The sequence below is a fragment of the Merops nubicus genome, unplaced genomic scaffold, assembly GCF_000691845.1.
Source record: "Merops nubicus isolate BGI_N331 unplaced genomic scaffold, ASM69184v1 scaffold11838, whole genome shotgun sequence".
NCBI lineage: Eukaryota > Metazoa > Chordata > Aves > Coraciiformes > Meropidae > Merops > Merops nubicus.
The window spans coordinates 6,999-34,134 of record NW_008627788.1 but is presented as its reverse complement, the minus strand read 5'-3'; the positions used below and the strand labels follow the sequence as shown (position 1 = coordinate 34,134).

Here is a 27,136-nt window from a genome sequence, read left to right as displayed (position 1 = left end):
ATATATATATATATATATAAAAAAAAGGCAATATGTGGATTGCAATACTAGTTTATAAGGGAAATAGTTTTGCTCTGTATATTTTGTTACTTTTCAGATTTAATAAGACTTGCATCTGTAAAAATGCCTAAACAACACTGTAGTCTGGTACAGTGCAGCTGATTATTTGCTATAAAGCATTATTTGTAAAGATCATTTTTTTTTTACTTAATGAAAACATATGTACACATGATCCAATATATACAATTTTACTGCACCTATTTTTCTAACAAATTTTCTAATTTTTTTAAGTGTTTGATTTAAAGTTTCAGACTCCAAAGATGAAGGGACTGCTTGTTTATATCACAGTTGTATTCTCTCTAGTAGAGAGCATTTCTGTGGCCATTCCTTCCCCACTAATCTCCCCCTTTCCTTGAAAATCTGTTAGAAAGTGAGATACAGTATGTTGTCAGCTCTTCTCTTCCATTTACAACATCTATGCTGCTTTATACTTGAGTTGAATCTTGTGTGGTTTATTTTTTTTTTTATTTGCAGCAGCAGCCATCCAAATAAAAGATCTGCAAAGTAACAAAGGACTCTGCGTTGGGTGTTTCTTGTGTGGGGTGTATTTTGCATAAGTTGTGCTACAGCTTTTAGTTTTGAGCTTTGCATATGAATCCCTGTCTAACTCTTGCATCCTTAAAAGCCACATTGACCCAGAAAGGAAGTAAGGGGAATGCCTGGTACAGCCAGGAGAGGTATGTAACAGCAGCACTAGTTACAGTTGTATGTTGAGGTTTCTGCTGCCAGCAATGCTACACCTGAGGCAAAGTGAACTGATGCAGGAGTTGGGCCTCATGCTTGCATTTCCACCAGTTCAGGTGGGTAAATGATAACCTCAGCCAGACTCCTCTCCTGTGCTGTACACTGTGTGGATCAGATGGGTATAGCACTGTCTTGCATCAGCAGCTGATAACAAGGAATGTCCTACAACCACACTAATTCTATTAGATCTTGTATATAAAACCTTGAGTACATAACATGCTTTCAGGTTCATGACTCTATTCCTCAAAAGCCTGAGTAGGTATGTTGCAAGGTACCTTTCCCCAGACCTGCATGGTAAATGCCCCTTCAATTCAAAACATCACACAGGGGGAAGGAAAACTTGTGTGCTTATCTCTCAGGACTTAAAGTTGTCCTTATTTGAATGCAGTAGAAGTGTGAAGTCAATCCATGTGTTTGGGCTGCAGAGCACTTCCTGCCATGGGAGCACTGACTGGGAAACAAGGTCTGCAGAGCCAAACAACATCTCTGGGGGAAAGAAAAAAAAAAGGAAAGGTCACAGAGTTACTTTTCACCTGGCCTTACCTAACTTCTAGACCTTGAGTAGGCAACAAAACCACCTGCTTCTCACACTTCTGTAGCAATTTCTGCTGTTCTATGGCTCCTGAGGCATTAATTGAGACAAATTATGTTTGAAGCATTATTTAAACCCTGTTAAACTCAGATCACTTTCTGAAGAACTCTGATTGCAGCCAAGGTGGTTTTTGGTTGGGTGACTAAAAGCAGAGGAGCAAGTGTACATACTAATAGTGCCATTCTGCTATTAAGCCTCCTGCTTCAGAGGGACTTTAACACATGACTAGGCTGAGAGCTTGGATAGTCTTCTCCACTCAGGAGCAGGTAGTCCCTGCTCTAGCAGAAAGGAAACACGGGGTAGGACAATCCAAAGAAGCTCATGAGGAACCCTGCACAGCACTGACTTATTACTAATCATAATACCCCTCTAAAATGCATGCTGATACCATAACAATGACTGAGCCTTTCATCTCAAATACTGAACCCAAGCACTTACTCTCTAGGAGGACAGGGGTGGGAGACCACTGAGCAGTCTTCAAGTGACAATGCTTCTCTACTCTGCTCAACTACCAGTTAAGCAGGGCCTAGCCAGTGAGAAGAGGGTTTCTTAGAAATTTCTCAGCCTTGAGAAAGGGAGCTTGCTCTTAGGTTAGAACGGAGCCCAAAACTCAGTTGTGCAATAGCCCCTTCTGAGGAAGTTTCACTTTCTGTATCTCCCCTTGATTGATTTGTGGCAGTAGTCAACTAGGTCATTAGTTCTTGTGCTTCCCTTTGATGAGCTAGTATTTAAAATCAGCTCATCAAAGCTATGAATTAGCTAATTCATAGAAAACAGCTCAAGTCAAGGAACGAGTGCTGAGTTAACTCCACCCAGCTTTTCTGTGCCTCTCAGCATGGCCAGACCCTGACCCTAGAAGTTACCATGCTCACAGCTGGCTTGTCTGAAAATTCCCACTGACAACCTTGAGCTTCTGCCCAGACCTGAACTAAAACACATGCATTTGTTCTTGCAGGATCAAAGCCCAAAATTGCAAGTTACTGAGGATAGGGCCTGGGGCTGTAGGTGTAGGCACAGTGTAAACATTACTTAGAATATAAACTAAATTAACTGTTCCCAAAATCATCTTCAATTTTTAGTGATAAAGAACTTCTACCTGCACCAAGCTTAGCTCCTCCTAGGAACTGATGGCTTGAGCTGAAAGTTGACTGATCCCAGACTGTCAAGTGTAGACGTGATTGCTGTAGCTGAGCTGGGGTAACACCATCAAAGACAAACAGGTGCTTCCACTGGGGACAGGCATCTCTCTTCAGCATAGGAGACTTTTGCTTTACCTCTGCTTGATCTGGAAGGATAAGACAACTTCCCCCCCCACACACACACACAGAAAAGTGTTCAGCAAGGTTACTGATTTCTTAACCACAAGATTGTACCTTTGCAATAACCAGCTAGGGCCCTTTGGTATGCCTTAAGTAGCATTTTTGAAAGTTCAGCTGAAGTGGAAGGTAGAAACATGGTGCTATTGTGTTTATTTTAGGATTTGATCCTTTTCCTGTCTGCCTTTGGTGTGAGTGCAAGCAGGTTCTTCTGGTCAGTTTTTCCTTTGCTGTCAGTGGTTGCTGAAGGAGTCTTCACTCCTTTCCAATATCCAGGAATATCCTGGAATACCCTTTCAAATAACTCCTTGCCAGTTATTCAGTGGTGCCTGAAGCCTGCCTTTCAGTCGATTTCATAGAGGATAGGTGCCACAGAAGGTGAAAGGGCTTTATAGGGTGCTGTAAGTGTACCCTGGTGTCGTACTTCTAATGACGTCGGATGCCTGGCAGTGAGAAAGTTAAATGACCCCATACACAGGCTACTCAGCACACTGAAGAAAAATTCCAGTCCCTCCTCTTTTAAGACATCTAGAATGAAGAGGATAAAAGTTTCCTTTTCAATGTGTCTAAAGCTGTATTTAATTCTGCAAAGACACAGCTGAAAATAAGAATGAAAACACCCTCCTGACTTCCACTTTTTTTTCCCCTCTCTTCTCCTAATATCTAAAAGCTAAAGCTAGTGAACTGGAATTTACTGAAGTCATTAAAATTTACAAAGTTCCATTCAGGGCACCCAAATGTCACCATTACAAGGAAGCCTGAGTTAAGAACATGGACAGTGCCACTTTCACATGCCAGTCTCCTCCTGAAAACATCTTAGCACATACATGTGCACAGAACATGTATGACATTGTCCATTTCAAGTGTTACATCTCACACCTACCCTTTCGGCATTCCAGCAGATCTCAGCACAGGCAAGTTCTTGGCCCCAAATATCATAACCTGAAGCTGGCAGCTGGGAACTCCTTGGCCTTTTTTTCCTGAAACAGGACCATTTGTCACATGAAATAATGAGTTAATTCAGCAGATAGTTTATGTTGCTGCTATAAGGGAGCAGGAAACTGCCCAAGCAGTACTACTGAGACAAGGACTCACAGGGCTGTATGGGGATCATTTGAAAGACTTTAACCTGCTTGTACAGTGTGAATCACGCTGACAAAAATGAGCAATGAGTAACAGGTTCCTTTGTGATTCCTGTTCCAAAGACAGTATTTGTCTTATTTCTCTTGTATCTGTTGCAGAGAAATGCTCCCGTGGGTACTGCCCTGTGTTAACCATTCACAAAGCCAGACACAGGAGAAACAGCCAAACCAAGGTATGATACTGCTCCTCTGTTACAGCTCTAGTTATAGAGGCCAAAAGACACAACACACAGGAAGCATAGGGAAGAACAACGGAAGAAAGAAGCTGGTAACTTTGGGGTCATTTGGAAAAGAAAAGAGAACAAAATGAATCTGACAGCTAATTAGATCTTTGTGTTGGTCATTACCCATTTCTACAGTCCCAACACAGAGAGTATTACCGCAGCTCTGAACTTCTATATACACCTCACTGTGAGCTTGGGAGGTAAGGAAAATTAGGTGGTACTATCCCTCACCCCCAAAGTGTTCATTTTACTCCGCTAGGAGGTGTTTGCTCTGACACATTACAGCAAAAACTGAATCCTGACTGCATATTTTGAACCTAAAGTCTTCCAAGTGAAACAATCTAAAATGAGACCACTGGAAGAAGCCAAGGGTGCTGGTCTGGTACCCTTGCAGCCAGTTCCCTTCCACTTTTCCTTAACTTGGCAGTCTCTACCTTGGGCAGTAAAACTGCGGCATTGCCTCCAGATGGTCTACTGGCAATACCACGGTAGGCGCAAGCTTGACAAACAGCTGGATGCATCATGCTGCTGCCATTATGATGTGCAGCTTTTGTTGGCATTAAAAAGAACAAAAAGATAAAGATGGCAAATGTTTGGATTTTTTATTACTTCACAATATGAGACAAGCCACCATTTGCAGAAGCTGTTATAAACCACATACAAGAATAACATACAGACACACTGTCAGTGCTTCTATGATCCCAAGTCTTTTCTAGCCAAGGGATTCATCTATACCAAAACATTTTGTACCTTCAGATTGCAAGGTTTTATACTGGGCTGGTACTGACAGTCTTGCAGACACAAGGAGCTCACCACTGTACTGGATAGGATCATCTTCAGGCTTGTCAAGCTGAAGAAAGGGAAATACAGAAATCTGTATTACTGCAATCATTCAATTCCACATCTTTCGCACAGCTTATGTATGTTTGCAACACGTCTTACTGAGGGGCTGGACTGACAGCATTTTCCTCTCAGTGATCTCAGAAGGGTGATCTTTTTCATAGCTTTCACTACATTTTGCTTTTAAGACACAACTAAGCACAAGAACTAAGAATCACCTTGGGCTTGAGCTGGTACCAGCTGAACGACTGCATCGAGCTCTCTTCGAAATTCCATGCTGCCAGTGGAATCACCACTTCCCCCAGGAACACCCTGTATTTGAGTGCTCCTGCATGCCACACGGAGATCTGAAGCTGCCGACTTCCCAGCTGGGAGTATTCAATCTTGTACTAGGAAGATAAACAGCATTTACAAAGCAACACAGGGGAGGCGGGGGGGGGCCGTGCTCACTACCTGCTCGAAGGAGCCCAGCCCCGGCGTGGCTGAAGGCGTCTGGAGGCAGGCAGAGCCTCGCCGTCTGAGCGTGCTTTGCAGACTGCATATTGCCCCTCCTCAAGTGCTAAACAATGCTCAGCCAAACAGGAAACAACATTCCGGGAGTTCTTGACCTGCTGCCTTGCTTATGATTTTGATTATTAATTCACAACTTTAAATTCTTGACTCTTTTTTTTTCTGGTGTTTTGTTTTTGTTTTCTGTTGTTGGTTTTGATGGTTTATTTTAACACATATTTCTGTTTTACACTCCCAGCAGAATTTGACTGCTCTGGAGGACATTTCAACGTGCTAAAACTTCCATTCTGGTCAGTGGACATCTCCTCAGGATAAGGAAGTAATTCAGCTGACCACTAATTAAAGCCCTGATCCACTCTCAAAACATATAGTTAGAGCCCTTTGAGACATCATTTGGTATCTAATATACCCCCACAAGACTGGCAAATGTGACACCCGGCCTAAGGAGACCTGTACCCACCTGGACTGAAAGCTCGAGGCGATGGCATGGACAAGGACATCGCTACCCACATTTAGGCTGCTGAATCACAGGCTGGGTGTAGGCTCTGGGGCTGATCACCCTGGGCTCCAGTGAGTCCCAAGAGCACTCATGCACCTCTCACTCATGCAGCTTCCTAAATGCAGGTGCCTTAATTCACAGCTGAATCCCACAGAGGTGGATCTCAGTGCCAAGATGAAGTTTACCTGCACTTTCTGCTACTATAGATAAACTAATAATTAAGCTAATTTAAACAGATTTCTAACTAAGCTACCTTTAGCGTTCCTGCAGCCAGCTCAGGCATGGCTCTCACTGTCCCTTTATCAGTTCTGCACAACTCTGGCATTGAAAAGGGACTATAAAATTAGGACCAATTATAACAACTTCAAGCTCTTTTTTTCTCTCAACTTAAACCCTACATACAGACTTTGGGCTACATAAGAATTACAAACATTACGAAAGTCTTTTTTTGTTGTTATCAAATTTTAACAAAGGTATTTTCAAATATTTTGCCTGTTTCCCTTGCTACAAATTCTTGATGTTCATACACACAAAGCGATGGGGGTACCACTGAAACTTTTGTGTAGTTCAAGGAGTAACAATACAACTTGGTCCTTCTGTTAACTTTGTTTTGTATGTCTTCCAAGACAACATGCTACTGAAGGACTCATCATCTTATGTGTTACTGCAGCTCACCAATGCACAAAAAAAAAAAAAAAAAAAATGGATTTGTAGTCATCCAAGAATAAAACTGGAGCTGGGAACAACCAAACTAATCCAGCCTCTCCCAGCTGACAGTTCTCAGCTTCAGCTTCACATTTTATTAATAGTCTGAAGTGAGAATAATGTCTCCCATTTTCTATACACAGTTCTTACAAGGATGCAAGAAGTAATATTGGTAAGCAGTAAGGAATTAAATTCATAACTACTGTTCTCTGGTAGGTGTATTAGTGTTTGGAATGAGACACTACAAGGAGATGCCCTGGCATCAGCTGCACAGGGAAAAGGAAGCAGATAACATTTTAGAAGTGGTGGAATTCAGTTAGTATTCAACTAACTGCAGAGAGACACTCCCAGTGGCACTGACAGAAGGAGTATCACCTGGAAATTGTTGTTGTCAGTGATTCCTAGCTTTGCCCATCCAGGATAATTCTGAACTTGCAGGATTGTCTGTTTCAAAAGGAGACATTACTATGGAAAAATCACACTTAGCAGCACACAATTGCAAATGGTACCTTCAAAGTCTCATCAAATTCTGGATCCACTGTGCTCTTTTTCACAGCTGTCTTCCGCTTGCTCCGAGGACATTTATCAGGAAGTAAGTAAACCTTAACATACCTTGTAGATAGAGAGAAGGATATGTGGAAGTGATATATGAAGGAGGTTTTTCTTAATTCTTAAGCAATCTTATTGACTTTGTAATTTTCCAAGCAATGAAATAGCAAATTGTGATTTATATCCTTTTTCAATAAAAGCAGACAGACTATAAGGATCCCTATATATCATTCAGCTAATGTGTTTCAAATCTATCCTAACTGGAAAAGGATCAGGATCTAAACAGGAATCTTTTGTTTTCTTACTCTTGGCCTCTGATAAAATAGCCACCAATGAAGTCACCTTGTCAGCTGCAGTGACAGTTTTTTATTATGAAAACAGAGTCTATTATGTGTTCAAATACAGAAAAAAAAAAAGATCAATTAAATCAACTTTAGCATCATAGCTGCTTGTTCATGAAGAAAATCTCTCATCTTTACAATACCAGGTGCCATGTAGCAAGAAAAGGTATAATAATTCAAATAATACATTATAATTCATAACTCTTACAAACACTAATTGTTATAATAGCTACTAGAGTGAAAGTGGGAGACTGTCTAAAGTGCTCAAAATTGCCCTAGCATCGATTCAAGGGAGAACAGTAAAAAAAAAAAATTCTGGAAGGTGAGTTGGACCAATATCAAGCACCAATGATTTCTACCCAAAGTTTCTCATGTGTAGGTCACATGAATACTAATACTTAAATGTTCCCCTTAATATGAGTTCAGTGGGCTGTATTTGTGTTATGGCTTCAAAACTAAAGAGTACTAGGAATAGAGAGGGCTCGCTCACAGCTTGGCAGGGAAAGGAATGATTGTTAACATAATACTAAGTATTTTTAAACCATACTTGTGGTATATATTTCATATATTAAGATTTAAACCAATTTCAAAACTAACTTACTGGGTAAATAAATTCAGCTATATCTCACATCATCACTGCAGAACTTACACCACTTCTCTACTCTTTCCAAACTTAGCTGTAGGTAAAAATTACTTTTTAAAATAGGCAGGTACTAGAAGTTTTAGCCTCTTGCTCTATCAGCTCAAATCAATTTAATGAAAAAGCAGCCAGTCAGATTTCAAACAAGCTAAAGAATTCAAGCGGTTCTAAACACCAGTTGAAAGTCTGCTTTTCAGCAAGTGTGTTAAGTGAGCACACTGACTGTACTTTTCCTGTTGGCATGGAAACCAGCAGAAATATATAAATACATACCAACAGAGAACACAGTGTTCACTACCCAGCACTTCTCCCATTGCCTTTCAGGCTTCCTGCTACTGTTTATCTGGCTTGATTACCAGGAGACTTAAAGAACCTTGACCCACTTCTGAAGTGCTCCCAGACAGCCCTGCTCCACAAGCTGCTGTTCCAGCAAGGCTCCTTTCATCACCAAGCCCATCTTTATGAACGTCTTCTGCTAAATGCACAAAAGCCACGTTCCTCCTGGGTGAAGGTGACTGCAACTCCACAATTCCAATATGGTCACTCAAGTGCTCAAACATGGTGTGCCAGCAGAGGCAAGAACAGGTGGTTAGACATTCTGCCCATTGATTTTCTATGAACGGTTGCTGCACAGTCTGAGAGGATCGTTTAAAAAAAACAGACAAATCACCAAAGCTTAAGCATCCAGCCAAAAATTCCTATGGCATATTTATCTATGGAAGCAGGTATTTCTCCCTCTTACAATAACACAATTATTAAACACCGTTGGATTTTTAAAACATGTTGCAGTATCTGAAATTTCTATTTTTATTCCAATGGAAGCACAGTAGTACAGAGATCACCCAGTGACCCACAATGAGTCAGTAGATGAATTAGGAACATGACATCTCATGTTTTAGCCACTTATGTATTAAATTTGCAGGCACAACTTAAAAGCTAAAATCTGAATAGCTACTCTTGAGATCCAAAAGGTACTCACCAGCCACACAGATACCCACAGGTATCTGCTTGCTCACAGGCAGGGGAACAGACAAGTACTAGCAGAAAATGATCAGAATGGAAAAATGCTATGAAACCTATTTGTCTTGCAGTATGTATATGTAAGAAGAGCTGGTGTATGTGCTAGGATGTTGTGAAGGTGCTAATATGGCATAGCAACATATATCAATTAATTTCAAATATAACATACAGTAAGTATTTTAAAACCAAAATATTTTCCTTATTTTTTTTTTTTCTCCTCCTCTACATAATACTCACGGGTTACACTTTTTCTTCTTCTCTTCACCATATGCCAGGTTCTTGCATCCCTTGATGCAAATTTCTAAGATGCAAGCTTTGAAGATGTATCTTATGGCAAACTCTATTTCTCCCGTAACATTAGCCTTGCCAAAACTGCCAGACTCGGTGCAAGTGCTGTTAAGGCTATACAGACTCCCCTAATAAAAGAAAAAAATTTGGGGAAAGTAGCTTCAGATCAAACAGGACAAAACATTTCTTTCCCTCAAAGGCCATTTTCTTTGAGACATGACTGTAGAGCTACTGCAAATCACAAAGATTTAAGGTAACCTGTATAAACCATACTGTTGCTTCCACAACAGCCCTGAAAATTATGACTGTAATTGCAACTCTACCACTTTGTCTTCTTCTCTTCAGTAAGCTCTCTAGGCTAAAAAAAGTGCTCTCCTAGGTAACTCCTAGATCTAGAAATTGTCTTCAAATAAAACTGCTACATGGCTTCTCATGAGAAAAATGGGATAAGTGTCTGAAAGGGAGTGAAAAAAAACCCTCTGAAATCTAAGGGCATACAAAACATTGACCTAGACTGCTTTTAAAACATAGCTCATAGTAGGGAATACTGCCAAGATATTAGGTTCTATCATATATTAAAGAAAATAAAACTGGCCTTGTGCATCCAGTAAATATTGTACAAGATGCCCCAATTCCATATAAAAAAGTACATACTCTGTACTGCAGCAGACCACTCAGGAAAGATTAAAATACAAAGGCATCCTGTCATATGTTGGTGCATAAAGAAGGCATTTCCTAGCTCACCTCAGCTATTTTGTTCCTCTTTTATTTACTTTCACCTATGGGGCAAAGGTTTGGATGCTGTCCATCCGCATATATGAACAGCATTTACAGAGGCCATGAAACTGCAATGAAGGACGAGACTCTAATCCTCTCTTTGGCCCAGCAGAGACATGTAGCTCCATAGTGCTATCTAGCCTTCGTTGTAACAAATTCTCAACTCAATCAAAATTGTTTGGTCTCCATCAATATAAAATGATATTCTTTAAGGTGAGTCCTAGAACCTTTTTACACAACATATGTCATGAAGACACAATCATGTCTTACTAGATTGGTAAGATATCTGTGTTAGATCACTCCTCCCTCTAAACATACACAACAGCCACACAGGACTGGTTAACCAAGGAGTTCTGCACTGCACAACCCAGCAGCTAAGAGAGCAGAGTAGTGCTTATAAGATCGTATCTCTCTTCCAGGCAGATGCTCTTCTTCGCTTGTGCAGCTTAGCCAAACTAATTTTAAAATTCACACCAACACCTTAATTAGATTAAAAAAGCTATCTACTCTATTTTATAAGCTCTAAGTAACATACAAACCTGACAAAAGAAGGGTCAGAGTGTTTACTGAGGAAGTCACAAGAAGTGTTAGGACTTTTTTGACCTGATGCATGTAATCTTGCTTCCTCCATGAGACATGTCAGTGTAATCAATCTTCCTTGAAGCTTTGTTCAGCTCTGGTCTTTCACTCACTGACATATTTTTATTCATCTGACTAGAAAAATGCTTCATGAGAAAAGGAATGCAAAAATATTTTTGTCTTAGCTCATATGTCCTAAGAAAAGTTCTGCAAAAGTCCCTAATTCCACAGAACCTCTTACTCATTTAGAGAAGCTGGATAGGTGTTCTGACTAATGATGTTTGGACTTAAAATCACTACGTGTGTCTCCCATCTGATCAGTGTAGAAATCACTCATCCTTTTGGTTCAGTGAACAGGGATTTAGCAATTACTTCATATTTGCACTCCTGCTGGCACATCTGGAACCAATACTGTCTGCTATTTTGGAAGATACATTTTCACATAGTGGTCATCAACATCCAACATTTACCCATAAAGGGAAGTTTAACAGAATTTGACTTCCCACTTCATAAGACAGTAGAAAATATTTCCAGCTTAAGCTTGGGCTTTTTATAGCTCAGTTTAAACAGTTGTCATTAAAATCACAAACATCATCCAAAACTGTTATCCATTTGTCAGTTTAACACCTCAGACCCCACAGTGCAGCAAACTATGAGAGACTGCCAAGGTCCTTGGATGTGGTTATACTCCTCTGCAAAGTGAGCAGGCTGGTTTAACAGTGATTCCCTAAAAGTCACTTTAGTTTCTTTACAGCATCAGTCATGGATTCTTTGGGTACTTCACTCTGCTTAACCTCATCACTAATACATAGAAATTAGCTTCCACAGGTAATCACAGAGGCTTTAAAGCAGGTGCTGAATTCATTTCCTTCTCTCTCATTTGCAGTATTCAAAATGCCATCCATCAGAATAGGATTCAGTGCCAACCCCTAAACCTATGAACTGTTCCCCTGGTTTCCATCATTGTCAGCTTCCTCTTCACTGGCATTCTGACATTTGAATTTCCCCTGACATTTCCATTACAACAGTTCTGGCAGAATAACAAAATCCTTCTGTTAAATCAAGTTTTAAGAGAAAAAGATAGCCACTAGGTTAGAAAGAACCATGTTCACAATCCCAACCCCAGTATAAACTGGGAAGAACATTAGGTGCATTTGCAAAATTCAGAGGAAGCTGCTCTATCAATTATTCATTATTAATGGATATATCCATCAATTATTCATCATTAATTTGATTGGTCTTATGCTGCAAAAAGTTCACCATGTTATTAGGAAGACCATGCCAAAAGCAGTCAGTCTTTCATTGGATACAAGCTCAAGTTCTTCAGTCATTTTGTAATACAATCCAAAATACACTGACATTTTTCACAAGATCTTGGCTCTCGTATCTGTTCCCATATATTTTATATATTAGCTTTTATACCCTGTTCTGTTTTGCTTCATCCTTTAACTTACATGTTTTCTGCCATCACAAAAAACTGTATCACTTGTGGGACTAGTTGTTATGTCATCTTCCTCCTTGCAATTCCTTTTGGTCAGAATTCCACTGTCATTCTGGGCCCCAGTGATGAGCTGTTGGAGACTGGGTGTACTTTTCATCTGAAAGAAATTCAGTAAGTAATGTTGTTTTTTTAAAATTTAAGAAAAATGCCCTGATTCCTTTGAATGCTAACAGAAGAAGATTCAGGAAATAGCTACAATTCACTCTGATCAATGTCACACGGGTGGCACACCTTCAGAGACAACGTAGCAACTTAATTTACATGATGATTTACAACTCCCAGCTGGTAGTACATTTGTTACATTTGTAATTTTCTAAAAAACAACATATGACCACTCATTTAAGGATCACAGCCACAGCAGTTACTAACAACAGCCTACTAATAACACATCAGAAGTAGCAGTATACTAATAAGAGATCTTATTGGCCTTTAATTAAAAATAGTATTTTGAAATATGCATGACACATGCCCATGTATACCTATGCAAGAATGAACATAAGTTGAAAGAGACTTGAAAATAGAAACAGATTCACAAGTTCTTGTTTAGCTTTGATTACAGAAAAAGTTTCAATTTCTGTGGTGTTCTTGACTTTGCTTCGACTAAGTCCATTCACCTTTCCAATTTTCCCATGAAAGCCCTACTAATTTGTGAAAAATTAAGACATTTCAGAAAAATTAAGAATATTTTATTTAGCAAAACTCCTTGAGATTTACTTTAAGCCACCTCTGTTACCATTAACAGTTAATAGAATCAAGTGCCAAAAGACTAACAACATATGGCTAGAGATATACTGAAAATAAATTTTAGCTAATTCTGGCACATCATTACCCCTAGACAATACAATCTATGAAAAGTATGTTCACAGCTCAACGGGTAGGAAAAGAATAAGGTAAGAAATTTTACATGGTTAGGATCTAAGAAAATAGTCTTCTTAAAAAAAAAAAAATAAATTTTGTAACAGGGAGTACTTGAAAGACTAGAAAGGATACAATCTTACAGAATAAAAAAGGTCCCTGATTCAGTGAAACAGGGCTCCGACACACAAACAACAGTGAAATCTCTTTCTAAATCTGCATTGCAAAAAGGTGGACATAAAGTCCTAAATCTTTAAATTGGCAATGAAAAACCCACACAAATAATTTAGAATCTCCTATTAATACTTCTCTCAAGCCAAAGACTCTGTATCAATCTTTTAAATGTGACATGCTGTGTGTGATCAACACACCATGAAGCACAGTTTAAGTTCATATTATCTCCAACTCTGCTGTTTTTCAATGTATTAGAAGAGCAGTGCTCTGCCTGTGGAATAAAGTAACACTGAAGTGTGGTTTGCCACAATGAAAGCAGCACTTGGGTAGTTAATAATTGTTGCCAAGTTTGTTTACAATAATTGCATACAAACATACCAGAACTAATTTCACAGAGTTCGCAGACCCTGCTAGACCAATTCAAACCTCCAGTCCATGCAGTCTAACATCCTGTATCTTCCACTTGTCAACACCTAACAGTTCAGAGGGCATTGAGGGAGCTGTGAGCAATATTTACCATGAGGTCTAGCCTGAAGCAAAAAGCTTTTCTCAGTGCCTTACTCGGGCACTCAGCAGACCACATTTACCTCATTCAGATGAACAAGGTGATTCACTAATTACCCACTCTGTGGAAAATTCAGTATAGACAAAGTTCAGGCACTTGAGAGGTAAAAGTGTACAGAAGAAAATATTCGGTGTAACTTTAAAGCAGGTATGTGACATCATCTTCAGCCCTGTACAATTTCTGGGAAAAAAAGATGACTGGATTTTTCTCAAACTTCTCAAGAAAACACTGAAAGCTAGAGACAGTAACCAAAGGAAAAGGAAAAGGGAATTTTCCCAGCAACTAACAGCAGTCAACATTTTTTCTTTGCCAAATTAAAGACTGTTCAGAAAGTGTCAAGATGAACCTTTGGCAGTTATAGTTTGGTTCTGTTCAGCAGCAAGAGGGGCAGGCAGAGGACAATAGACAGAGCACCTCCCTGCATCCCAACAATCATGGAAAGCAGACGTCAAACAGCCTCAAGAGAGTCTGTGAGCACCCCAGAGTCGAAGAACACATCCTCTCCCTCTCTGTGTAAGGGTCTTAGTAAAATCTCCATCTAGGATTTCAGCTCTAGGCTGAGATCAAGTGTGCAGACTCAGTCAAAAGTCTCATGAAGAATCTGTTCTGAAGAGTTCTGGCCATGGTCAGTGAGCATCAGCTAAACCCTGCTCATGTAATAAAAGTAAAATTCCACTCTGAAAGTTGTTGTTCTTACAAACATATTCCATTCCTGAAACAGCTCTTACAGTTAGAGACTTTGTATAGTAATATGAATACCCTGCTTGTAATGTTGATGGCAGTGTCAGACTGGCTCCTTCTTTGCTTCCTTCTTTCCACGTTCTGCCCATAAGCAGTGGCGAGGAGACATCTGTCAGCCATGTCATTCTGGGATTTAGAGATTTCTGAAGTGAAAATATAGAGAGAAGTCACTATAAGAAATGTTGCAAGCAATCCTGTAGATTTATAGGCTAATTCTATAGCTTTCAAACTTTCATGCTGCAGTTTTAGTATTGATCTCCTAAGAGTAAGAAACAGATGGGAAAGCAAGTGCTTGTCCCATTTTGTGTAACTTTATTTTGCCTACCTAAATCTTTCCTGCTGTTTCAACTGGGAATTATACTCCTTGCTTTCTATCATTATAGCTGCTGCAAGGAATAGTTGTACGTTATCAAACACTGTTTCCTTGCAGAAGTAGCTACTACAATCCCTACATGTAGTCTGGTTTGTAAAGCAGTTTGGTTTGGTTCAGAATAGAAGGAAGATTGTTGTAACAACATAAAGTGACACGACAATGGACATTAGAAAGCAGAGCATATTGGAATATATTTAGAAATGTATCCAAAATACAGATGACAGATGTTACATACTCTGGTCCCAAACCACTCATAATTTTAAGAACGTGATTACCCCTCAGTGACTTCAATAACATTACTCGTAAGTATGAATGTAAGTTTATCCTTAAGTACCTTATTGAATTAGCACTTTGGTAACATCTTGTTTATTGTCAAATAAATCTATAGGACAACTGGACATTTAGTGTACCACTTTTTGCTTCTTATTCCTCCGGGTACAGTCAGAATTTCACTTAAAGGGAAGTACAGCATTCATCCATTATTTCTAAAGTTGAAAATTAGCAGGCTTAGCAGTGCAGACTTTGTTGTAAAGCCTAGATAGTATCTCATGAAGAATTAATAACTTGTAAGTGGTACATGAAATAGCTGTCATAAGTTTAATTCATACAGAAGGAATAAATATTTCTCTCACAACATGAGCCTCTGTGGAGGAACCTCAGAAAGCAGACAATATGTCAATTAAGGTATTCAAAAACAAAGGCCCTCTTAAGTGTGATTTTCAAAGCCACTTTGGGTTAGTTCTGTTCTTAGCAGCAATCAGTTCTCAGAGTTTTACTGTACTCTGCATATACCATTAAGGCATCATGTGACATTCTTAGGCAGGCTCAATTAAGTCACCTCTGACTGCAAATGAAACAAAGTTTTAAAAATACACAGTGAAATCAGAGATTATAAAAGAGATCGGAGTGAGAGATCTAATGAAGTTTACACAATATGAGGAGCTTGACCAGTAGTAGAAGCAGAAATACAAGCTTGCCTCACACTTAAAATAAACAGGTTACAGAACAGATTACAGTGAGTTAAAAAAATGATTGTTCTGTTTTCATATCTATTCCTCCTTGGGCTTCTCTACTCAAATGGTCAGTAAGACAGACACTATCTGTAGTGCTAAGGGCAACTTTGCACTTCAAGTAAAACGACAACTAGCAACTCATTTTACATACACCAAGTGGCAGCCATTGGATTACAATCTCCTGTTGCTGCCAAACCACACTGGAACAGGAGGTAACAGGATAAAGAGCAGACTGTACAACAGCAGCAATGTGCTAACCCTTTGTTCCCACTGCTCTCAGACACACACACTGGCTTCAGTGACAGAACCAGAGGCATAACAAGGTTCTCCAGGTTTATTTACTGCAATACACAAGAGCTGGGTGTACTAAATACCTCTGCAAACCAGGGCGTTTTTATCTAGATAAGATAGAGTACAAACTTCAGACACTCGTGACCAAAAGCATTTATCAGCACAGTACCAGGTTTCATTAAGAGGCCATGTTGTCTGAAAGAGCTGTTTTCTTAAGTCCAGAAGCCCAAGTCTTTCTCTCTATGACTTTCTATACTGTTTGATTATTGACTTCAGTCATTACAACAGCCTGTTCTCACAAATTAAAAGGCTCTACCGTAACTGAGGATGGTAGCACCTGAATGGGGTTTCATATACAGCTGAACTGAGCTAAGGACTTGCTGCCATCAACCTCTGCAGCCTCTGCTCTTCCCTCCTCAATCACTGGCTCCCGGCCACATGGCCTAGCACTGTTATGCAGGCTCTGACATATGCACCCTACCTTGAGCCTATTTAATTCACCAAAACAGCAGAAAAGTACCCACGTATTCTGGGTTAGTGTTCTGCCCTATTAATTAGCTAAATCAGTTTCCAGAGGAGTCCAGACACACTGGTGCTAATTCAGGTTAAGCAATGGCGGCATAAGACCAGAAACCAAGAGAGAAGAAAGATGTGGGGGGAGCACGACCTTCCTTTTACTAGTAGTGAACTAATAGCTTGCTCAAGCCCTGACAGTGTATACCAGTAAGTATGGGATAGGACCAGACATACCCAATTTTGTGCTGCCTCAGCTATCTGCTTCCAGTAACAAAGTCTCCTACGCCACCCTACTCTATCTACACTTCTGTGCAGGATACAACCATCGTGTCTCCGCATAGCTTTAATATGTGTTCATACAGACACAACATAAAATTTGTGTAGTTAAAGGGGAATAGGCCTTCAGGATGGGTGGAAGAAGTTAGAGGAAAGACCAAACAAGGATTAAGACAAGATTTAGGGGGAAAGGCAGAAAGGCACTACAGTCAAATTTATTCAGGTCTAGTCTCACATTTGGGCTTATCTAAGATGACGCTAGTAACAGAAAACAAACATTTCTTCAAACACATGCAAATCTGCAAGCCCCTGTAATCTTCATAAGGCTCAGAAGTTGCTTTTCCTCTGGTCACTGATGCCTTTAATTTGTTCTTCACAAAGGCTGGCTGTCCTCATTACAGTTAACCTTAGAGGCACATACACAGTCTGCACCTTAAAGAACAGCAGGCGGCAGAAGTGAACAGAAGGAACCGAAAGTATTGGAACGAAAGAAGAGTTCTTAGGACTGGCTGACTCTTAGAATCGTGCACCAAAAAAACCACACGGCAAGACAGACTGAGAAAGAGGAAGGAAGTCCTCTTGAAAACTGATAGTGAATGAAAATATTAACCCCTACTTCCACTACATGATAGATGTGTTGCCAGAGTCATTTGGGATTCAGTCAGGCAGATAACACTGCAATCACTACAGTAGGAAGTGGTTATTACTTTGGGCTAATATGAGTTAAACATAGTGCATACAAATACCCAGTAAAATTAAAAATAACAGTATACAGTCTGTTGACATCTTTAACAGAAAGGCATTCTAGGTTGGTACCATCAGCTTGTTAAACAACTAGCAGAATACTGAAGGAGAATTAGACTTACTGTGTCATTTTTCAAATTGGCTCAGTCTTGGCATTAGTGATTTCAGCCATTACTCAATACTGGTTTTTAATAACTCTTTTTTGGCCAAGATTTTGGTAAAAATAAATTTTAAACATCCGACTACATTATTCTAGAATAAGAGAACAGTGAAAGATACTTACTTTTTATATGTGTTGCAAGAGACAAAAACAGATTTTCCACAGATTTATTAAAACTTCTAGACTGTCCAAGTTCCTGCAAATGGGAGATGCCAAGAGTAAAAAAAAACACAAATCCTTTGCTGTTTTAAAGTTTCCATGCTCACATATCTATAGACCATGTAACAATGAAGACAGTAAGGCTGCAGTCCTTTGGTCACTTCTGTAGACATCTGAGGACACATGTGGATATGACTGAAAAGTGTCACAGTAATGTATGAAGATGGAAAATAACCTTTTCAGTTCCATACTCTTCGATAAACAAGTGGAACTCTTGGTAGGAGGACCACACAACAATTTAATAAATACAATTAATTACATCATTGATTTGCTGTAATGTATTTAAACATTCAAGTAGGATACTCCTATTACAGATGCTCCTGTGCCTCTGAAGCAAAGAGTTTTAATCAAATTCCTGTTAATTACATATTAGAATGTTTACAGAATTGCAATAGGCTTCAAAACCAGGGTCTGAAGACTAAGTCCAAAATGGACTGAAATAGTAATTTAGTGCGATTTTGATGAGTTTGAGTCATGTCCCACTATTCTGTCCATTAGAAACTGTAATGCAAAGGCAACCAACCATCAAATTCACTGTTTTTCACTCAGTAGTGAAAGTAACACACAGAATGACCGCTTCATAAATGATGATGGAATGACTATCATAGGATCATGGGGACCTTTAGCAAGGAGGGGAGCTCAGGAGATCTCAGTCCAGCCTTCTTGTACTGAGGCACCAAAAACCAGGTGCAGTATTCTAGTGCCAAGTAGAATGGTTATTCAGTTCCCTCAAAACCTGAAAACTAATTGAAAACATTCCTCAGGATAGCCTCTGACCTTGCTCTCATGATGCAGCACAAAAACAGTGACAAAGGAACAGAAGGCAGCGTTTACATTGCGAGATGATACTACAGCAGTTGCTGTTTACTGGATTCCTGTGACTGGCCTTCTAAGGATGGCATCCTAAGAGGTGCCTGTCTATGCGTGTGTGTTTTGCAGATACGTACATTTACTGTCACACTGCTTCCTGCCGTGGATTCTGTGAAAGGAGGTGGAGTCGGAGGTACAACAGAGATTTTACTAGAAATTTAAGAGACAATAAACAGCACAACAATTAATATGTTATGCTAGCAGATGGATAAATAAACCACATTCATGCACAGTACCTTTATTTTCTGCCTTTCCTGCAATCTAAAGATCTGGGTTGAGAACTTGTGTCTTTAAAAGTTGCAGCACAGGCTTATTGTCTGTTTGTAAGAATTAGGACTATGTTTCTATCTTCTTAATCTTGGGCTGCTCTAGGCAAAATTATTAACTTTAAACAAACAAAAAGAACTAATTTAGGACAGGCTTCCTAGACTTCTATATGGTCGACAGTATTGTAATCTGTGTTTCAAGTGTTAAAATACAATTCCTGTGTAACACAACCCCTCTCTTTCAGAGATGTTTTCAGAAAACAGTCATCTTTACTTACAATACTCAAAAGATCATCCCTTGCCTAGGCCCAGAGCTTTCAGAGCCCCTTTACAGCATTCCAGTCATTTTATCTGTTGTAAGTAGTCCCCATTTGTAAAAAGAAATCTGTTATCACACCACAATCACAGATCCTAAAGGGCAGCTGGTAAACTTTCTTTTTGATTCTTTTATTTTTACCACATCTAGGTAAAAGAACGTCCTTATGCAGAGCTGTTTAGGATCATATCTAGGTGACTAAAAGTTTCTGTCTTGTGCAGCTGTGTCTTGCCAGATACTTAAAACTGAGGCCATCTCTTTGTATTTTTTTTTTTTTTAAGGAAGAAGATTTCTTTAATACAATGTAGTTTAAGTAGTAATTATTTTAGTATATATCATTGGTAAAAATATGAGTATGATCATGCTTAGGCCAATAATCCAAGTATTTATTCAGGGTAAACTGGATTTTTTACTTGTTTTAAGTCTTGCAAGCGGACACATCTTACTGAATACAGAGATTCTTGTCTACTGTTTATTCTCAAGCTATCAAATCAACAATATTTTCAGTTGAGCAAATAATTACGCTATTACTATTATATCTAGTAAATAATATTAATCTCTAATCATTTAATGGTAGTGTGTAAATTTGAAAGATAATAATGTAAACAGCTATGCAAAATATACAAGCAGATATAACAAAAATAATGCACATCCCTTCAGTTCAAGTAAATAAGACACTATTACTCTAAATCTAGTACTCTTTTGTACTTGATATTCTTTCTACAGATTGCTGGTGGCTAAAAATGGCAATTTTTCTATGCTTTTATTGTTAAAAAATACAAACTGCTGGCTGGTTTATAATACACAGTATATCACCTACACAAATTCTCAGTGTTCTAGAAACATCTGTCCTGTTATGAGACTTACCTCAGTTTCTGATAAGATTTCAAGAGCTTTGCACCAACTGTCTCATGTCTGCCTGTGAAGGAGGAAAAAACCAAACACCCAAAGGTCATTTAGCAACAACACTAACACCTGCATAATATTTTTTAAAATCCATGCCTTTTAGGAACCAGCCTATATTTCTAGAAGCTCATGGACATTCAAGTCAGTGAAATTCTCCCCTACCTGATGTATCATCATAAAACCAAGCAACACCTGAGTTTCTCCTGCACCACACATTGTATCATAGTTTCACCTTCACCTCTTGTCGGTGACACATTTTGACCAGCTCTTTACAAATGCTGAGGACAATCATGTATGGATGCTAACAGACCCATTCCTACAGGTTGCTAAGTGCTCTCAGCCTCCTGAGGTCCAGGAGACAGGTAGTGCATGGGCCCACTGCCCTAGAGCACACTTCAACCATAAAACTCAAACACTATAGAAAGCTTGAAAATGTGTACAAGAGCAGGCACATGGTCAGCTCTTGCATCTTATGAAAAATTCTTTTCACTTTTCCTACTAAGGACCTGGACAATCATGAAATTGCATGACTGGCTCACAAACATGAGCAAACCCCTTTGCCACGGCCACCCCTGTGGGGCAAATAGCAACCATGTCGTGTTCCTCAGGTGAGCAGCCACGTGAGGTAAAGAACACCAAGGAGCAAGTGCTCCATCAGGCACAAACAATGAGGACTCACAAAAATGTAGTTTGCTCCTGAGTGATGGCAAACAGAAAGAAGGGCTAAATGCATGTAACAGATTGCCAACTGAAAGTATTTGGAGGGGTTTTAAACACTAGTCATTCCTAATACAGAAAGCAGCATGTGATCCACACTTTGCTGAGGATGTCATTAATTATACCATATTATTTACATGAAAGTAGTAGACCTTTGTGGTGCTAGAAAGAATAATTGACTTAGATTTTCAATTCATCAGTAAAAGCAATCTACCACTTTTATTAAAATTTTCTTTTTATTCTTTAAGTAGAAGCTACAAAAAATTTAAAAGCAGCATACTTTTTTTTTTTTTTACTCTGCAACATGAGATAACATCACTGTAACAGGTATTTTTTTCAGTTAAAAACATTTTCCAGTGAATACCTCACTTGTGTTATATTTTCAAACCAAGAGAGGGCACTGTCTCTCCAGGCTTGAAGGATACATACCTACAACGGCTGCTGTGTAACAAAGTTTGCTATTTACTGATCCCTTCAATTTTATCAGTTGGTCTCACCAAAGGAACTAAACAAAACATTTCTCCCTGCAGGCTTATCTTTTGTATAGTCTTAGATCTTTGTGACTTCAGCAGTACTACTATTAGTCTAAGTAAGCAAAACTCTTCAAGTTCCCATGAAGCTTTGATAATGCAAAGTGAGAACTCATTTATTTTACAGGAAAGAGGAACAGTCAATACCTTCCGATATCAGATTCGGGATCTGAGAACAACATAGCATTTTCCAGTAACAGAGAGTGTTAAAATCATTAGCTTTAGATTTGCTAAAAAAGTATGAGTGGAAAATTATAAACAATGGTTATAGAATAGAACAGTGCTTTAAAACATCAGTCAGCTAATACTTTAGAAAACAGAAATTGTGTTAGCTGGAATGGAATTCAGTTAAATAGTTCAAATGGTAAATTAATTATTTTATCAGGAACTGTAGTTGTTTCTTAACATGCCACCTGCTATCTCTCATGACTATCTACTACCCCAAATTTGCCTGATTACATTCTTCCATGTATAAACTTCTTCCTAGTCAAGTTTCCCAAGAGGCCCAGTGCCTTCCTTCTTACCAGCTGCTCCTAAATCTAGATGCGATGCAGATACTGGAAGTGAAACTGTAATGCTTAGCTACAGACAGGAACAAAGTGAAGTAGTTGCCTATTTGAAGTGGGGCTTCAAGGGAAAAAGGAAGGAAATCCTCTCCACGCCACCAGTCATTCCAGGTGAAAATGAAGACCAACAGCCTTTGGCTGGTGAAACACATTCCCCACAGAGCAATCCATTCACATCCTCTATAGTTTATTTTAGGGCTTTGTATATTTAATTGCACTGAAAAGACTGAACACAAGGCAATGGCACTGCTGATTGAAGGTAAAGAAACAGGAAGTGTTTAGCTCCCTGTTGGTTTGTAACCACTACATGTTTTTATTTGGTTCTTTCATTTCTTTAAGCTTTAAAACTACAGTTGTTTTCACAAAAAAAAAGTTCTAACAAACAACGGATGCAAGATCGTTTCCTTTCTGCACACATTTTTTAACATTTCTGTAGTTATTTCACATCATTGTATTTCTTGGAAGACTTACATGCTCATTAATTCAAATTCATATGGCCAGCAATTTTCTTAGTCTTATTACTCATACAAAACAAATTATACTTCTAAAGAATTTTGCTAGTTTGTGTTCATGTTTTATTTAGTGTATAGACAGATGCACTGCATGGTAATTTCTGACAAATCTCTTACCAAGCAGCAGAGACATGAAATAACGTGACAGACTACACTCTGCGTTTCACTGAGATGAGAACTACACATTATGGAGCAGTTTATGTCTGTTCCAGTGATTACCTTCATCTGGATATTTCTTTGCTCGTTCCTCAAAGAACCATTCACCAGCTTTGATTTTCACATCTCTGAAAAACAAGCAAAAGACATCTGAATCAACATTTTTCCAAAATGCTTTTCTTCAAATATTTGATAACTATTTAACAATCCAACAAGAATCTTTCTTAATCCTACCACCTGCTCACTCCATTGACTGATTTTGCTGGGAGTCTGCATAAAAAGGATTCTTCTCCCTCATTTTCTCTCTCCTACCCCCACCCCACCTTTTTGCTATGTAGGACTGCCCAGGGACAGAAATACATACTGCTCTAGGCATTGCTCTGAAGCCAGAAGTCCTGGGTCCACTCCAGTTTGTACAACAACCTGCAATTTAGCCCAGGCACTTGTGCTGACTGCTCACAGCTCCAGCCTGGTCTGAGAAGCAAGGAAAGCCAACGACAGAGGACATGCTCTCAAGGAGAACTTGAGATGACTATCAGGGAGCACTGAGCTCCACCAACCTGATGGTGTGATAGCTTTGTGACTCATCTCTCTCCATTTTGTGGAGGCTAACATCAATTATGTCAATGTCATACAAAGGTACCAGGATCAGAGGATGAGAAAAACAACAGTTTACAAGTATAAAATTATATCAGACTAAACAGCTCTGTTAAGAGCAGATTCTTGGCAGATTTGGCTCTTGCATTTTGCTGCTTCTAATGGACTTAGATGAAATCTGCAACCTGAATTTATCCATTATTAAAGAGACAAAAAGAATTTTAACTGAGGACAGGATTATCTAGAGTCTTCAAGTTCTAAATTCTCATCTACACATCTTACTAATTTTTAGAGCATATAAAACATCTCCATGCCTTGTGGATTTTCTGATGCTTATTATAGGATAAAGTTCAACTGCAAAAATTTCATCAGTGCAGGCATTGCTAAACTTTCTTCTCTATCCAGCAGTTCATTTTCCTTCTATGAAATTAATTTATTAACATTCCCTCTGCCAAAATTGCTTGAAATTGGCAACAACATACAGAAAGTTAATTCATTAAGGCTTGCCTCCTTAAAAAAGCAAAGTCTCTAAACACAGGAGCTACAGCAATACCCACCCAAGGCCATAAAACAAAACCCCTGGGTCTGCTATTTCACACCTCACTTCACTCTTTGTTAAAATAGCACATTACCTATAGATTGTCTGTTTGTTCTTTCTGTGGCTTGATGTTAAGGCATTTAATATACACCTTTTTAAGTACCTATTCAGAATAATTTCTTAAAAAATCACTACCTGTGTAGATTGCACTATTTATTTTCATGTCTAATCACAGATCCTTGAACGTAACTGAACACAGATGAGTTAAAAAAATGAGAGTAAAATACATTTACGACAAGATATTTATTTACTTTAGATGGAGATCTATTAACTAACAAATATCTGAAATCTCTGGTTGCAATAGATCTTCAAAGGCTCTGCACTAGCAGGGCCTCAACTCTCATCTCCAGCTTTCCCTTTATATTCTTCTCACTACCCATGATACAGGTATGATATGGTTATCTTCCCAGAGTTTAATCTCCAGTTCTGCATAGGATCATGCAATAATTAGAATACTAAGAGGATGAAAATAGATCTGGAAATGCCTTTTTTTTTTTTTTTTAAGGCTAAAGAGAGTATTAAACTATACCAACTCCATTCACATAAGAGACACCTCTTCCAGATGAAAGACACAAACTTTGTCAATCCACATGAACATTCACCTATCCCTGCATGCCCTTCCACTGAGGCATTTAAGGACATTTGTTACAAACATGAACCTAGTGTCTAGGAGATCTCAGGAGCTGCTGAGAACGTTTTGTTCAGGAAGAAACAGTTTGGTGCTAACCATGACTCAAATTACGGTTGCTCAGGACTTGAAAATCCTCTCTCACACTTCTTAGTCATCCTATTTTTCCCTCACCGGGGTAAACAAAAGGCACTGAGTAGCATTTACTACCCTGCTGTACTCTCTACCCTTCTTGAGATTTGCAGCCTTGACATAAAGCTCACTGAAGGCAACAGAAATTTGACCAATTTTAATGGACTTTGTATTGCAACTAAACAAGACCAAATGTGCTGTCTCTTTGCTGTAAAAAGAATTTCAATGACAAGTGAACAATTCCTCTATATTACCAAGACAAAAAAGTAAAAATGTCTTTTAATTGATTTAAATAATGCTTTCCTGCTTTTACCATTAAATGTCTGGGCAAGCTTATGAAATAATTAAGGGTGTGCAGCACTACACAGAGCATCTAGCTGAACAATTAGCTACTCCCTGTAGGGGATTTCCACTGTGGCCACCAAATAACTGGAAACAAATTTAAAAGACCAGAAAGTGGAGGAAGGTATCTGGAGAAGGATATGGAAAGTTAACTCTTTAATCCTTCCTTTCAGTGCATATAGAGTGAAGCACAGATACTAAAACATATGCACCAAAACCTGCTTTGAATAAAATATAGATGGAGTTAATCTGCCTATTTTATGTACCAATTGCAAAATAAACCAAAGATTTTGAGAACATTTTTTTAGTGGTAGTTTATAGCCTCTTCCAAACTACAGAAAATTACTTCAAACTGCTAGTAAAAATTCATTTCGCTTAAGACCAATACTTTGCCTTAACATTTCCTAGGCATTATTTAAAACTCATTTTGCCATCTTATGAGGGAGTGAAGTAGTGCATTAACCTTGTGTAGGCATAAAAAAAAATTTAATCTGAATATTTATTCAAGTATATATATCATCCATCTTGTTAATTTCTAAAACTATCTTTCTTTGCCTACAGAATATTTTTCATGAAAGGTAGAAATATAGCCAAACCATTTGGTTTAGAAAGATTCTGACTAATAGAATGGACTATGATGGAATATATTTTGACTTAAAAATTGTACCAATACAGTAAAAGAAAGATTGTTTCATGGAAAACAAAACCAGAAGTGACATAGTAAAAGAAAAAAACAACGAATTAAAAGTAAACAAATTTGGTTATCTGACCACATTTAAACAATCTTGATAATGTTGTTAATACTTTCCGCTTTTTAAACGTATATAAAACATGACCTCAAATCATTAATCTGTCCAGGTTCCTCACTCCTCCAGTGTAGGGCGGGGAAGGAAATTAAATTGGCTATGCTAAACACAGCACCTTCACCAACCTGTTATGATGCACTGGTTCCCCCATTGAACCAGGGCAAGGAGTTCTAGCCATAGTTCAGAAACAAGCAACCGTTCCTATGCTTCCCTGTTACCACCTTTGTCCACTGCCTCTGGCCTACCCTGAGGACCCATTTGGCTAAACACAGGGCAGGAAATCCCGACTCTGTGAAGGGTGACACAAAATTCCCATCGCTCCCAGGCCTTCATCCAAGGTTTCCACTCTGCCATCTACCCACAGCAGCGGCGCCTCTCACCCGTGAGCGTAGCAAACGGTGCACTGCCAGAGGCAGCGGTTCCGTGGGACGCGGCAGGCGGAGCACACGCGGTGGCTGCACCCGTTGCACACCGCGCCCCTGTCCAGCAACAGCCCCAGAGCTTTCTGACACCGAGCACAACTTCTCTCCTGGTACTCCTGGCTCACGTTTCTTGCCCCTTTCCATCGAAGCTGCTGCAGCTGCAGTTTCAGTTTCCTAATCCCCCAGGTTAAAAACAAACAAAGAAACAAAAAGTCACAAGTTTTCCCAAAGGATAAAAAGGCATTAGTTAACAACAGGTGTAAAAAAAAAAAAACAACCACAAACCATCAACAAACCAAAAAAACCCAAACAATACATTTGGAAGGACATCAAAGAGGAAAAAAGAGGAAGAGTACTTCTGAGAAAAAAAGGAAAACAGAAATAGAGGATTAGGGGAATGGCAGATACCTTATTCTTTCCTCCTCTGTTTTTCTCACCATCTGGTCACGGTACAGGACTTCCAGAACAGCCTCTCGTTCCAGTTCCTTAAGGAAGTTTAGATTAAATTCACAGGCCAT

General features: G+C 39.0%; 1 protein-coding gene across 1 annotated transcript; it reads right to left on the bottom strand.

Moving 5' to 3' along the window:
* Positions 1-1,159: 1,159 nt before the first annotated feature.
* Positions 1,160-27,136, bottom strand: SYTL3 (synaptotagmin-like 3). Its single transcript, XM_008946454.1, has 16 exons — positions 27,027-27,136; positions 26,577-26,792; positions 23,157-23,221; positions 20,574-20,625; positions 19,202-19,274; positions 18,159-18,231; positions 14,681-14,805; positions 12,281-12,424; positions 9,420-9,598; positions 7,142-7,244; positions 5,137-5,307; positions 4,829-4,928; positions 3,596-3,692; positions 3,005-3,016; positions 2,493-2,698; positions 1,160-1,290 (listed from the first exon to the last, which is right to left on the bottom strand). The coding sequence occupies exons 1-16, from the start codon at positions 27,134-27,136 to the stop codon at positions 1,160-1,162; spliced, it is 1,857 nt and encodes a 618-aa protein (XP_008944702.1).

Coding starts and splice junctions, on each gene's coding strand:
- SYTL3 (XM_008946454.1), bottom strand. CDS start 27,136: ATGGCCTGTGAATTTAATCTAAACTTCCTTAAGGAACTGGAACGAGAG. Junction 23,222..26,576: donor ACCGTTTGCTACGCTCACGG/GTGAGAGGCGCC, acceptor CTTGTTTTTCAG/AGATGTGAAAATCAAAGCTG. Junction 7,245..9,419: donor AAGAAGAAAAAGTGTAACCC/GTGAGTATTATG, acceptor TCTATCTACAAG/GTATGTTAAGGTTTACTTAC.